The 14,800-nt window shown below is 54.2% G+C and overlaps 1 protein-coding gene across 13 annotated transcripts in view; it reads left to right on the top strand.

Moving 5' to 3' along the window:
• The window catches only part of LOC122373452 (serine/threonine-protein kinase tousled-like 2), a 36,823-nt gene extending 23,071 nt beyond the window's left edge, over positions 1-13,752 (top strand). For 11 of the 13 annotated variants that reach the window (XM_043351524.1, XM_043351528.1, XM_043351529.1 and 8 more), the window contains 13 exons: positions 1,764-1,852; positions 2,850-2,928; positions 3,800-4,089; positions 4,814-5,116; positions 5,512-5,759; positions 6,478-6,688; positions 8,854-9,057; positions 9,401-9,640; positions 10,012-10,123; positions 10,806-10,944; positions 11,682-11,793; positions 12,362-12,469; positions 12,897-13,752. In XM_043351524.1, coding sequence (XP_043207459.1) covers positions 1,764-1,852; positions 2,850-2,928; positions 3,800-4,089; positions 4,814-5,116; positions 5,512-5,759; positions 6,478-6,688; positions 8,854-9,057; positions 9,401-9,640; positions 10,012-10,123; positions 10,806-10,944; positions 11,682-11,793; positions 12,362-12,469; positions 12,897-13,175 — 2,414 coding nt within the window. In that variant the 3' untranslated portion in view covers positions 13,176-13,752. Of the gene's footprint in view, positions 1-606; positions 766-1,763; positions 1,853-2,849; positions 2,929-3,799; positions 4,090-4,813; positions 5,117-5,511; positions 5,760-6,477; positions 6,689-8,853; positions 9,058-9,400; positions 9,641-10,011; positions 10,124-10,805; positions 10,945-11,681; positions 11,794-12,361; positions 12,470-12,896 lie in introns of all 13 variants that reach the window. The other 2 variants (XM_043351522.1, XM_043351521.1) reach the window with 2 other exon arrangements.
• Positions 13,753-14,800: the final 1,048 nt, after the last annotated feature.

The following is a 14,800-nucleotide window of genomic DNA, read 5'->3' as shown; positions in this document are numbered from 1 at the left end:
AAATTCTTTGTAGAGTATCTCAGACCACATCTCAAGACTCAAGGCAAGTTTCCAAGCAGTTTTGATGTGTTTTGTGGTGTTTTGATTCCGCCTTTTCTCCTAGGGATTAGGGAATGTTGTCATGAACATACATATTACCAACCATTTGACTTACTAATTGATCGTGCTTTTGCAACATGAATGAGCATTCTTCCTTACATAGACCACAGTAGATTCTTGACAATTCTAATTAACCAAATCTGTGAAATGCTGAGGTCCATGTGTTGCTACCCTCAGCATTGTATTGTAACTTCTACCACAAAATGTATTTTGCAGTGGCTAAGAATTGACTGAACTTGGACTGAAATGCCATTTCGCATTATTTTCCATCAGAATTTACCAAATATTTTAATTTTGGGGTAGAGTAATAGCAAAAAGAATTTCGGTCAAATTTCGGTCAAATTTTGGCTTGGGATGTTATCGGTCGGTATTCGGTCGGAAATTTTTCCCAAATTTTGGTTTCGGTCGGTATCGGTCAGACATTTTTTGGAAAATGACATCACTAGTACGGACGGCGGTGGCTGGTGCTCGTTCCGGTGCGTGACGCCGTCCGGCGGCACTCGTCAGTGACCTTGTTGGCAGCCCTCGGTGGCCGCTGGCCGACCCACCGATCCTCCGCCGCTGCCGCTCAGTGTGAGCCCAGCTCCGTGCTGTGTTTCGGCCGGGACCGGACCAGTGTTGATGCGCCGTGTGACGGTCAGAGGCGCGCCCAGCGGACGGACAGCGGTAGGCCGTGATCGAGTGGGGCGCTCTGTGGGACCGTCAGAGGCGGTTCGAGCTCTGGCAGATCGGGAGGGCGGGCGCCGTGCCAGGGTTGTTGAACTTTGTTCCATTATCGTCACGGCTCTGTGTTTTCGCGTTGGCATACCGCAGCGTATGCGGGCACCATGACTCCATGTCATTTCACGCAGTGAACGGCCGTATTTTTTTCGCTGTCAGTGTGTCCGCGGCCTTGGTGCTCATACCGTCTCTGTGTAACATACTGCTAAATGTCGTGCACTGTAGTGTGTTGTAGTGCACGCTCCAACCCTCGGTGAAATGGTGTGCCGGTCGGCAGCTCGCCGCTGTCGTGTCGTGTTTCGTGTCGAACCGTGCTGCCCTCTGTCACGATGGTAGTATTTTGTGCACCATCATGCACAGACGTGGTGTAGTGATGTGCTTTCACACAGCTGCTGGTGGTTTTTAAATGCGTCATTTTGATGTGATGATGTTTAGTAATGTAGTACGCTCCCGTATGGGTGTGGTAGTGTGCTATCGAGGCGCTCTCTCAGGGCCCTGTTCTGTTCCTGGAATCTCAGAGGATGTATGGTAAACGCTGCTCTGTTTTGGCGATTCGTTCCGCCCTATTGCTGGCCCTTCCCCTCCCGTCCAGCTGAGTCCGGTGTTCGTTTCGTTAGTGTAGGCGTTTGTGCTGGTGTCTGTGCTGGTGTCTGTGTTGGTGTTGTGCGGCGCACCGTATCGTGACGGCGGCAGTCAGCAGAGCAGACCGCTCTCCGCGCCTATTGATCGCCGACACCGACTGACCCGTCCGCCTCACCCCTCCCCTCCCCTCCCTCCCTCCCCGCCCCGTGCCCGATGTGGCCGCGCCGTGTATGTATGTGTGTGTGTTAGGGTGACGGTACCGCCGCCGCCGCCGCCGCCGCCGCCGCCCGGTGCCACCCGGCGCGCGCCTGCGCAGTACGCCCGCCCGCTGAGTGCTGACCGTCGCCTCTCCCTGCCCACAGGCGCTGTGAACGCTGCCAAAATGGACTCCCTGCAGGCGATGGACCGACGGAAAGTGGAACTACTCGAGGCGCGCTTTGCCGGAAACCGGGTAAGTGACGCGGGCGTACGGACCGGAACGGGGGAGGACGGATGGGATGGATTAGGTGGATTGGGTCCTAGCTGATTGATAGGTGGGCGGATGGAGTTTGATTTGATTTATGGATTGGGTTCAATTCGATTGGTATGCGGTTTGTGGTTGATATTGGTTGATCGGATCTAGTCCGGCGAGTGAGCGCATTGGGTGGATTAGATTTGTGGATCCGGTCCATGAAGTCAGTGGGCGGTTGTGTGGATTGGATTAATTGACTACCTGATAAAAAATTGTGTTGGATGTAACCGGACTGATTTGGCTGGTAAGCTGATTAGTCAATGGGCTAAAAAGGCGATAAGCCAGTTATAGTCAGTACTATGGAGCATGAGGACACATTTGTAGCGTTCTGTGTGGGTCTTCTCTTACTCCCGTGTCTGGAGATTTATTGGTGTGAAATGGCAGGCCAGAGGTGAAACGCCCGGTCCCCCGGCGGGAAAGGCAGTCTCGCGTGGCGCCGCCGGGGAGACTGGGAGCATTTTGGGCTCGGATTTGTGGGAGTGTTGACCTCTGGAATGTGACTGGTCCGGTGGCGATGGCGGGGACTTTCTCCGACTGAGATGGCGTGAGATGCCCGGATGGTGCTCAGAGCTGTGAGGGGAGATGCCATGATGATGCCGTGATGCTGCCGTGAGATGCCGTGCTGATGTGAATGATGCCGTGATTCAGTGAATAGTACCGTGAGATGCCGTGAGAAGTGAGATAAGGAAGCGTCTGATTTCGGTAGGAGGAGGAAAATTTCCCGTGTTTACGTGCGAAGCAGTGGGTAGTATAAAGATAAGTTAATCGGGATCCCCGTTACTGTGATAACTGGCGTGAGCGGTAATTCGATTGTAATTGGTTATCCGTATCGTTATCGTGTCAATCATCGACGTCTGCTCCCGAGCTGTTGTATGACCTGACCTGACCTGACCTGACCTGACCTGACCTGACCTGACCCGACGTCTCTGCTCCCCAGGTGGGTTTACAACCGGCTGCAGCGTCCATCGGGCCTTTCAGTAATGTTCAGGGAAACGACGGATCCAATCTGAGCACAGGTAAGACAGGCTAGCAGCGTCGGGCGGTGGCTTACCACGGTAAAGGCAGTGTGCTAATGGTATGCTCCTAGAATGGGATAAACATTGTTTGTGTACTATTATGGCCAGTCGGCTGTCAGGGATTGTGATTGAGTGATGCGTTCCTGAGAAACATCCGTCAAGCCAACGGATGTTTCTCTTGTTCGCGAGATAAGCCCGTTTTGTCATTCTTCTGTAAAGTTGCAAGGCTTATTTTGATCTCAAAGATCATGATTCTTCATGGTTGAGATGGCTGGATCGATTTGTCTAGGATAAACTTTGGCTATTCCGATTTTGTTTAAATCTGTTCTATTTTCACCCTTAAACACAAGTTTTCATGTGCAGCGTGCAATATTCGTTTGTGCCAAGTGTTATCGTATAAACCCATATTTCCCCCTCTTTCCGCTCTTGTACTGTACCGGAATAAGCTCTTGCCTCGTAGCCCATAAATCCCCCTGATGTGCCGTGTTTGTCGAGGCATAAATTCCGTGACTGCCAGCCACAGGACAGGCTCTCGTCGTCTTTTGTCGTTTCTTCTCGCCGCCACAAAAATGCAGATCTCATTTCGTGGTGCGGTTTTGTCTACGTCGGTTCATGTATCTCTTCTTCAAATGCGGTGTCCACTTGCGTCATTGCTGTTTGAGAAAAATGATAAAGTACCTGCTCTTGAAGCTCATACTAGGCTGTAGCATCTAAATCCACGTTATCATATCCATCTTCGTCCTTGTTACTATCTGGTTCGCCTTGTCTTTCAGTGAGAGTATACACCTGACCGTGATCTTGAATGTGACCGTGACTGTGACCTAACCCCGGCCGTGACCGTGACCGTGACCTTAACTGTGCGTGTCGGCAGGCTCCGTCAGTGACCGGGAAGAGGTGACCTCTCCGGACAAAATTCAGCCATCCGTGGCCACAGCCGCCCCCCAGGCGCGCACCCCCACTGAACGGAGGCGGAAACGTAAGGGCGCAGCTGCCGACGACGCTGCGGCCAGCGGACCCAAGCGCGCCGAAAGCAAAGCCAACAAGCTGATCAACGACTATTTCCGCGGCTCGCCGGCCGTTCCGGTGCGTAGCGCGACGGCGCCGCCCCCGCCGCCGCCCCCGCCCCCGCCGCTGGCGCCGCCCAGGCACCGCCTGATTGCGGTGAGACCAACTGGGTCGTACTCCGCATCCATCCTGGGGCTGATGGTGTATGCGTGTAGGCTTGTAGATAGATCGGCCTCTTAGGGCGACTTTGGGCATGGGCTGACGTGGAAAATGTGGCGTGACGCGAAAGGGAACCTTACGTTTTATAAGCTGTTACTTTTCGCAATCTGTTATGCTTGTTCATTAACCTTTGTTGCTGTCTACTTCTCAACTTTCTGAGTTGGGTTGCTTTTTTTCGTGAAATTTGTTGTATCGTCTCTGAATGGAATTGTAGTAGTACTGTTTGTAATGCTTGCTTGGTGCCATAGGTCGTCCATATATTCTCTGACAGTGTTCGGCATGCGTTCAGTAACCGTGGGAACAGCTTTTGAAGCGCACGTTAAAAAAAACCTAATCTGGGAACTCACTTGCTTTAGGCCTTTCGCATTGCTCGCGGTATTATTTTTATATGCGGTAGTTTGCAAACGTGAGCCATTTGCATGAGCATTGATCTCAACTCCGATAGGCAGTAACTATGCGGGCTGCAGCATGAGGCACGAAAACCGGTTCAATTTGTGTCCGATTCTGCATGCTTTGCTCGGCGTTACCGGATAATATTGTCACTATTTTGCTATGTATTCCATACATTCACTATGGTTTCATTCATACAATCGGAACCGTGCGTCTGACTCGCGTTCTCCCGGTAAGCGGTGTGCTAATGGTAATTGTCTTTCCGTTTCAGTACCCGACCAGCCCGCACTGCCAGCTGCCTCCCTGTCTGCCGGGCGGCGCGTCAGCACCGTTCGCGCGACCCGGCCTGCCGCAGCCGCCGCCCGGGGTGCCGGGCGCGCCGCCGCCCCCGCCCCCGCCCTCAGCGCTGGCTGGGCCCGGGGCGGCCGTGGCGGCAGCGGCGGCGGCGGCAGCGGCCGCCGTCAACTCCAAGCTAGTACAAACGACAATGACGGGAGTGGACTTTCGTGAACTGGAGAACCAGGCGGCATCCAATGATGAGGCGCGCAGGGATAAGATAGAGGAGCTCGGTCGGGTGAGTGGTTGTGAGGGTAGGGTGCCAGGAGTGGATGGAGGCGGGTGCCGTGGGTGGGTAGTACGAATGGAGAAGAGGTTGAGTTGCATTGGCTGGTACTGTAAGCCGTTAGGGGTCTGTGGATAAAACAAGCGATTGAGAAAGTAGTCTCGAAAAAAAATGCCATGGCCCTACTGAGTTGTACTGGTTTGCAACGGCTCCATCGCAGACAGGATGTGTGTGAGGTCTTTTTCGTCTTTCGAAATTAGATCATATTCCCCGTCTCATTCGGAATATCAGCCATCCTTATTGATCCACACAGGTATCTCGTCGTGCGTATTTCGGGGCTCTTAAATGTCACAGCTGTAGTGCTCCACCTCTCCCTGGTCACTGACCTCCGCTTCCCCCCTCGACAGACCAATGAGGAGTTGCGACGACAGCTAGCCGCCCAGCAGAAGCTCGCCGAGACCCACAAATCCAACCTAGACCGGTGTGTGGACATGGTGAAGAAGCTGCTGATCGAGAAGAGCAAGATCGAGAAGAAGGAGTGCAGGGCCAAGTGCATGCAGAACCGGCTGCGGCTGGGGCAGTTTGTGACACAACGGGTCGGCGCCAGCTTCCAGGAGAACTGGACCGACGGATATGCATTCCAGGAGCTCACCAAGTAAGTGGTCGACAGTGGGATAGACAGGGAGGAAGGATGTGTACTGGTGTACTGGTAGGATGTGTACTGGTAGAGATGAGACAGTAAGTGTGTAGATATTTGTCCCGGGTACGGGCCTCAGAAGGATGTTATCCAGTCAGAGAGGAGGTGAATAATTACGCAAATAATCGTATGCAGTCATGTAGGATTGGCCGTAATTGCTATTCCGTAAGATTGTTTCTGGTTGTAGGGAACGCCTTTTCTCGTATGATTGTCTTGGCTATATTGCCGAGAGTCTGACTTTTAGTGGTGTGCTCTCGAGAAGGCGTCAAGTGCTCTCCAGTGGGATGAAGTGTTGGCAGAGGAAATGCGTTTTTGCCGCCGAGTGGCAAGACAGTGTGGCTACACGCCTTTTTTGTCCGCCCTGGGGAACTCGTATTTGTGCTGAACACATAGGCTGCCTGGAGGAGTGAAATGGACCTGTTGCTCTTTTCTTATTATAGATGTGCTTATGATAATGCCTCGTAATGTCGATCAGCTCTCGTAGTCTCGTACTACTTAGGCCCAGTTTTTTAATCAATCCCTAAGCAACAAATCCCCAAAGCTATACAATCACCCACCGCTCGCGCACTTCATTTGACTCTACACCTTGATCGCATTCCACGAAGTCTTTTGAAACCTGTTTCCTTGAACCTGAAACCGAGGACACCCCGCTAACCACCCCATGCCCTTCCTGTAGACGTATGGAGGATCTGGCCGCCTCCCGAGAGGAGCTTGACCGGCAGAAGAAGCTGCTCGCCAAGCGGAAACCGACCAGCGCCGAGAGCTCGCGGAAACGAGCCGGCTCGGCGCCCCAGGCAGTGCAGCAGAACGGTGGCGAGTTCGTGCGGCCAGAGGACCCCGGCCGGCTCAGCGGCCAGGAGTACTACGAGGCAGATGAGATCATCAAGGTGGGTAGAGGGATTGGGGAGAGTGTGGGGATGGAGGAGAGAGAGAGAGGAGGGGCTAGCAGAGGGAGGGTTTTTCATAGTGATGTCTTGTGCGCCGGTTGTGAGAATGGTTGTTCGTTGGAAGAGGATGGGTGGGCGAAATATGACCGTCGTAATTTACACGTTTTGTAGCGCTAAGAAGAAGAGACAGGCAGTTCCCGTAGCTATGCTGGGTTGTAGGAACAGGCGCGTCGCTAAGGTATTGGCATGCCCACTGCCAAGGCCGGCTGGTGACAAGCATCCAGACAGTAGAATGAATTGAGCAGAGCGGTGCATCCATTCGTCCGTGAGATAGAGCTGTAGTGCTACTGCGAGAAGCGGGTACATCCCCACACCCGGCTGAATCAGCCCTTACCGCGCGTCGCTAACCGTCATTCTGCTTTATCTCCAGTTGATGTCCCATGACTTCTTAGTCACATCCCAATGCCACACCGGTGACTTCTCCCTGTGACATCCATGACGCTCCCCGTCCCTGTCCCGACCCCGCTCTCCAGCAGAGGGCGTCACTACCACAGCACCGCCGGAGCCGTTCTCCGTAGCCTCCCCTCTCCGTCCGCACCCTCACACCGAGCTGATGTCACGGTGACCACACCGCCGGTCGCTGGACGGTGTATTTATTTGTTATTGAATAGCCCCGAGCTGTGAGGTGGCCCCTAACGACGGTACACTGGCAACAGTTACGTCATGCTGGGGCAGGTCGTTACCATTTCACGCTCATACTGTCGCCGTTTGCGATACAATGTCGGGCTAGGTGAATGGCTGTTCATGGCACAAAACATGGCCGCAAAAAAACGGCGCCCCTCCCTGCGCCCCGGTCCCTGGGACGTGTTTCGCGATCAGGTTTCGAGTTCTGCGTAATCCCGGCCCGGGTGCCGCCGCGGCGCTGGCGTCTCCCAGGTGGTGACAGAGAGCTCCGTTCCCCGCCGGCCGCCTCGCTGCGCAGTTGTTTGGGGCCGTCCGTGATGAAATAAACCCAGCGCTCCGCCCGGATCGGCGCCGATAAGGACCTCCCGCCCGCGGACGCCGGCGGCTATGTTTGTATGGCGGAGTGTGGGTACGCGTGCTCGTCCGGTGAAGTGCCGAGCTGTAATTCCCAGTCCGTTACCCTGGACGTGCGCGCCGAAATGCCGCTGCGTTCCCACTGCTGTCTTATACGCGGTGGCTGATCCGGTGTGATGTTGCATCTCCATTCCTGCGCGATCGATACGCCTCACTCGGCGGCTCAGCGGCCTCCCCTCCCCTCCCTCCCCGCGGCTGTGGCTCGCCGCCCCTCCCCAATTCCCCCGCGGCGCCGTCTCGGCTGTCCTGGGCACGCCCCTGCCGACAGCGGCGGCACCATTGTATCCTGTGCGCGCCCCTGACCGGTGACGGCCGGCTCTGACGGCTGCCGACCGCCGCCCGGGCTGCCGATCAGACGACCAGTGACGTCATCGTCAGTCGCCAGGGCCAGTGACGTCACTGGTAGCCAGGGCCCTGTTTCACCGGTGATAGCAGCACGCCGATTTTACGACTTGTCAAATTGGGTTTCCATGGAGACATCAACAGGCCCATTGCTCCAACACTACCACAAGTGTGACGTCAGCTCGCGCAATTTGATAGCAGCGTGGTAGCAGCAGCCCGTGAAACACCGCCCAGGGCGGCGGCCCGGCAGACTGTGGGAGGGAGACTGTGAGACGGACTGAAGCGGGTGCGGGGTCGGACTCGGCCCGGCCAGAGCTGCTGTCTGACCACTCCCGGGCAGAGCGGGGTCGCCGGGCCAGCCTAAATGTCATGGCGCTGCGGGGTCGGCTGCCTGCCTGTCAGGTGTCCACACTGCCTGTCATTTCACGAATATTCTGTAAAATGTCGACGTAAATTTGCAGCTGGCCTTCTGCAATGCCATTTATTAGCCTGCATTCTGACTTCACTGTAAAGGTGATTAAATGGCTCAAAATAAATCAAGTTCTTGATCTTCTCCAGAGTTATAGACAACCATGTCAGCAGTGCCACTTACCAAACTTATATCCTCCGGAACACTCGCGCAACTTCGTCGCGACAGGCGCAACTTTCCGCCCCCTCCCCTCCCCCACGCAACTCTGAAACACTCCCCCGCCTCCGACTGACTCCCCCTCCCCCTCCTCCAACAGCTTCGTCAGGCGTCACTAAAGAAGGAGGACACGGACCTAACGCTGGAGATGGAGAAGCTGGAGCGGGAGCGGAACCTGCACATCCGCGAGCTGAAGCGTATCCACAACGAGGATCAATCGCGCTTCAACAACCACGTGGTCCTGCACGACCGCTACCTGTTCATCCAGCTGCTGGGCAAGGGAGGCTTCTCCGAGGTGCACAAGGTGCGTGAACGTGGAGGGAGAGAGAGAGGAGAGAGAAGAGGAGAAAGAGCGAGATGACGGCGAGTATCAGAGATGTTATAAATTAGTTGGGTTAATCTTAAAGGATTCTGAGGAATTTGAGTTTAAACGCTTCTCAAAGTGTCCATTCGTTACCTAGAAACACAAGACCATCGGTCGTCTTTTTTTAAGTGGCTTACTTTACGCTTTCAACAAATCGAGTTTACCATCTTTTTCTGAAGCTCTCATTCTCATTCTTTTTCTAGACTATTCTTTCTGCCCTTTTTCTTGCTGTCCATTTCACATGAATCACGCGCCTCAACTAACCCTCCCCTCTCCGCCGCAGGCGTTCGATCTGAAGAAGCAGCGCTACGTGGCGTGTAAAGTCCACCAGCTGAACAAGGACTGGAAGGACGACAAGAAGGCCAACTACATCAAGCACGCGCTGCGCGAGTACAACATCCACCGGACGCTGAACCACCCGCGAGTCGTCGAGCACTACGACGCGTTCGAGATCGACTCCAACTCGTTCTGCACAGTGATGGAGTATTGTTCAGGACACGACCTGGACTTCTATCTGAAGCAGGTCAGACTTGGTAGGGTTGTGAGGGAGGGGGTGGGGTGGATGACGGAACTCTGGTGGGATAAGTCTGCCGGAAGGATGTGTGGCGTTTTGAGGAGGGACGTCCGATAGGGCTATGTTGTAATTGTACACGGCTGAGTTGAGCAGTGCAGCTGCACAGTATTTGAATTAAATTGTCAAGGCTCATGGCTTTCATTTTGAAATTAGAACAGCTTGCGGGAAGAAGGATAAGAAAAAAGTGGCATGCCGCTGGAAATACAAAATAGACCCGTAGGACCGGGATCCCTAGGACTACTCTGAGCTGTATGACTACTCTGTTTCTACTTATTGCTAAACGATGAAATGAGTCTGACCGGGGCGCTCTCTCGTTACAGCACAAGGTGATCGGGGAGCGCGAGGCCCGCTCTATCATAATGCAGGTGGTGTCTGCGCTCAAATACCTCAACAGCATCCACCCGCCGGTCATACACTACGACCTGAAGCCAGGTGAGAAACCCTCCCCCCCCCCCCGCCCCGTCAATACACACGCGCATACACAGTGTAAATACGGCTCCCCAATAGTATGATAGGTATATGCGCACAGAGCGCGATGCATACGAAAATCAGAGACAAAAGTTTCTTATCTTGGGTATCTCAGCCTCGCCTGTCGCTTACGAAGGCTGAATCACTGAAAAGTATCGCTAGATGTCTGCTGGTCAATACGACACTATTTTTCATTGAATGTCGACGGCTTTTTGATGGCCAGCAAACTTTCTATCCATTGAGTCTATAAAAATAAAATATTGAATTCTGAATAAAGATTCATATTAGATATTGCAATGAAATTATCTGATGTCTGTCCATGCGATGGCTCTGTAAAGACTATTGTGGTAGTGTAGTTCCTAGTAGTTCAGCTGTCCAGAGCTGCTGCCTGTGCGGCATTTTATTACGTTTTTATTGCACCATGATTGTTGCTCGCACAGCTGTCATTACGAGGCACTTCCGCTAGCACTGAAGTCTCGTGACTGAACACGTGGTCTAAGGGAGGCTTGATGCGTCTCCTCCATCCCTAGTCCAGCTATGACCCGGCGCCCCCCCCCCCAAAAAAAAAAAACAATAAACAAACGGACAGCCGTGACCCCATCTCAATGACCTGACCTGACCTCTGACCTGCCCCTCCGTCCCTCAGGGAACATTCTGCTGGTGGACGGCGATGTGCTGGGCGAGGTGAAGATCACCGACTTTGGTCTGAGTAAGGTGATGGACGACGACAACTACAACCCCGAGCACGGCATGGACCTGACCTCGCAGGGAGCCGGCACCTACTGGTGAGTGGACCAACGGGGGAAGAGGGAGGGAGGGACAGGGGGAGAGGGGATGGGCGTCTGCTGGTGGGTGGAACGCAGCTACTGTTCGGGCCGACTGATGTCCGGGTTGTGGTGTGCGACTCACGGATTAGGAATTGGGGTAGTAGTGATGCTTGGTGCAGGCGACTGTTTTATCATTTAAGGTGTTGGAATGCTTTAGAAAATAGCGAATTTTGTTTCATCATAGAATGAGTATTGGGTATGCCAACAGACCTGTAAATTTTAACCCAGAAGTTATCCATCCCTCAGGGATCATTCGGGGCCCGAACGATGTTCAAAACGATGTCTGCTTACAGAGTCAGTGTCATGCTCCACATTCTCACCATAGGGACTCTGAGCCGCCGTCCTGGGTACGCTAATAATCCGAGCCTGCGGAGAAAACCGGCTCCCGTAATCCCAAACGCCACTCCAATCCTACTGCGGTCGTAAGCGCGAGTGAGCGCGAGTACTCGGGCAGTTTAACGTCACGGACAGAGCCGGTTTGGGCTCTTCTGTCGCGGAGATGCCGCCGTCGTGTCCGATGCTCGCGATCGTGACTCCATTATACACTCGTGTAAGGCCTCTGCTGGCTCATTTGTTAGTTGTTCATCACACGATTGTTAGCTGCACGATAGCTTATAGTCATGCGATTTTGGGCTCATTTGCCTGATACTCTTCCTGATTCTGCACTTGCTAACCAGTGATCTTTTTCTCGTCAGGTACCTGCCTCCGGAGTGTTTCGTGGTCGGCAAGAACCCGCCGAAGATCTCCAGCAAGGTGGATGTCTGGAGCGTCGGCATCATCTTCTACCAGTGTCTGTACGGCAAGAAGGTGAGTTTCGCGACGCGAGGAGTCCGTCTTCAGGCCTTGGTGGGCAAGGGTGATGTGTTTCAGGATTGAGGAAATAGGTATGCTATTGCCCGGTTGTTAGGGGAACGAACGGGGAAGGCTTGCGGCGGGTGATGCAAGACACGAGAGACTGTCTTGTGAGCGCAGCTTAAATGGCACTAGCGTCGAGTGACTTTTTAAATGAGGGATTACTGCTAACGCGGAAGTACTGCACTGCCATCGGTGAGGAAGTATTATGCTACCAGCTGGGTTGTGGGTTTTATTGAGTGCTGCGGAACGCGCTGTTTCTTGAGGCTCTGATGATTGTATTGACAAATGCTTGCAGCATTCAAGCTTAAGAATCAACGAGACAGGCAAACATAAGGGACAGTAACATTAAGTTTGTACGAACTTTTGCTACTGGCTTTCTAACCCTCAGAACAAGCTCAGCTGATGCGAGGATTTGTCTGCTCGTAGACTAAACATTTCATTTCGATCTCTTTTTTCGCCTGTTCCGTTCTCATCTGTCATGTAAACTGTGCCTGACGTGCAAACCTCTCCCCTCCCACAGCCGTTCGGACACAACCAGTCTCAGGCTACTATTCTGGAGGAGAACATTATCCTGAAGGCCAAGGATGTTCACTTCCCCAACAAGCCCACCGTCAACTCGGAGGCAAAGGTGAGCGTCGCCGGCCGGCTCGGTGGGGAAGGGGTCTGGGCAGGGCGCTAAATGGTGTAGAGGGCTTAGGGGACTGTTTGATGCTACTCTTCCAGCTACCAACTTTATCGTTAGTATACAGGAATTCAAAGCTATAAATTGCATTTATGCCGCAACGTGCAAGGGTCACTTAAATTGGCTGCTTGTTAAAATATTGCATTTATGCCACAACGTGCAAGGGTCACTTAAATTGGCTGCTTGTTAACATGTATGTCGTGCTATATTTGTAGCGGTGACAAGGATATTGTTTGAATAGCCTGGCTTGCAGCGAGATCCTGAGTGTGGACGACTTTCGTTTGTGTGGTAATGTCAACATGCTAAAAAATTAAGGCGAATGTCCGCCGCCCCTGACCGGTATCCTGATACCCGCCTCTCTCCACCTCTGCAGGCGTTCATCCGCTGCTGTCTGCAGTACCGCAAGGAGGACAGGTACGACGTGCGATCCCTGGCCGAGCACCCCTACCTGCAGCCGGCCTCCGGCAAACGGCAGTCGTCGGCCGGCGGACAGGCGGCCGCCGCAGCCGCCGCCGCCGCCGCGTCCGCCGCCTCGGTGGCGGCCGCCACCAGCCACTCTGCCGCCTCGCACGCGCCCAGTGTGGCCAGCACGGCCGGTAATTCCAACAACTCTGGCGGCGCCGGCGTGGTGAGCACCTCGTCCAATTCGTAGCGTCGGCGCCGCCCCCCGTGCGCCGTCGTTTGTGCTGTGACTTCAGTGTGATACGATCGCTCGCCGCCGCGCCGCGCCGCCGCCGCAGCCGCAGCAGAGGGAGCAGCAGCGCCCGCTGCCGCCGAACCATTGCCGTCGGCACGCCGCCTAACTTACTCATTATTTAACATGTGCACGCGCGACGTGCGTGTGCGCGTGCGCGCGCGATGTGCGTGTGCGTGCGTGCGCTGTGCGTGCGCCGCAAGCGGTCGGACAGCCCGGATGCAATGTACAGCCGTGCCCGCGCCCGGCGGGCCCGACCTTGTTGTGTTTCAGTCAAATATATCAAAATTGTTTGTTGGAGTCGTTTGTTTTCGGGTGCCGCGGACCGCCGCGCCGGCGCAGAGACGTTCGGGTGTGCCGAGAGCCGAGCGGGCGTGTCGCGATGTCGTGTTCGGGTGAGACGTCGTACTGCGGTTTTATGAGGAATGGGTGCACTTGTGAACGTGGTGTGATGATGATTTCTGATGTTCCCGAAGGCGAAATGAGCCTGGATGCCAAATAAAGAGGCTCAGTGGATCTCTGGGCTGTGCGCTGAGAGTCGCAGGTCGCTGGGGAGAGTTGCGGGTCCTGTTGAAATGGACTCGTGTCTTGGTTCTGTCGTCCATTACTTGATCCGTCCTTTCCTCGCGCCCAGCTGGGCTGAGATGTGATTGTTCCATGCTACCGTCCCCTCCACTGCACTGTCCCTCGCGAACAATTTGCGCAGCGAGTGCTCGGCAGTGCGGAGAGGAGACCGTGGCTTTCCACTGACAAGTACGCAGGTGCGGGACGGAGCCCGGACTGCTCCCGAAGCTTCCGTGGTGCTCCGCGGTCAGAGCTCGTGAGTTGTCTGGGTAAAGTTATGGCTGGACGGTTGAGATATTGATTCTGTGCTGTTAGGAAAACGCTTGGAGAGTGCTCGCTTGAACCCATTTGCTTGGTGGGATCGTTATGGGAGCTTCTGCATTCTACGTCAATCCGTAGCTTGGCTGTCGCTTGGCTGGCTGAAATGCTCGGTGGTTTTGGACTTTGATGGTTGACGGAATGGCGGCATTTGCGCGATCAAATTCCACCACACAAGTAGTCGCTAAGCTAAACGTGAAAATGACCATGGATTCTTCACCACCCTTCATATTTCAACGCGGTTTGTTGGTAACAACGCATAGCTACAAACTAACTTTCCCCTTCCCTCCTCCGGTGCTCCGCGCTGTGCCCTTTCCTCAGCGGTGACCGCTGATCAGCCGAGGACACCCCGCCTGCCTGGCGGCGGTGGCTCGCGCTGCGGGGCAGGGGCGGCGCCAGGACAGCCGACACTGGATGCTGCCGCTCGATCGATACGCCGTGACACGGTTTGGTCTCGGTGGCAATCAGCTGGTGCGGTCCGCCCGGCGGGGATGGCCGTAATTCAATTTTGATATTTTGTGTTTATTTGTTGTTTTTGCTCGTTGCACGCTAATTTCGTTTGACGTTTTGATGAGCGTTAAATCTAGTTATGTTAAGGTTATTGACACTGAAAATAATGTGGGAACAAATGCTAATTATGGGAACTTGATAGCGCTGCCCAGCAGCCAGCCTGGTTAGACATCTAGCGGCGATATTTAAAA

The sequence above is a fragment of the Amphibalanus amphitrite genome, unplaced genomic scaffold (genome assembly GCF_019059575.1).
Source record: "Amphibalanus amphitrite isolate SeventyFive unplaced genomic scaffold, NRLGWU_Aamphi_draft 001498F_arrow, whole genome shotgun sequence".
Taxonomy (NCBI): Eukaryota; Metazoa; Arthropoda; class Thecostraca; order Balanomorpha; family Balanidae; genus Amphibalanus; species Amphibalanus amphitrite.
This window is presented reverse-complemented; position numbering and strand designations above follow the sequence as displayed.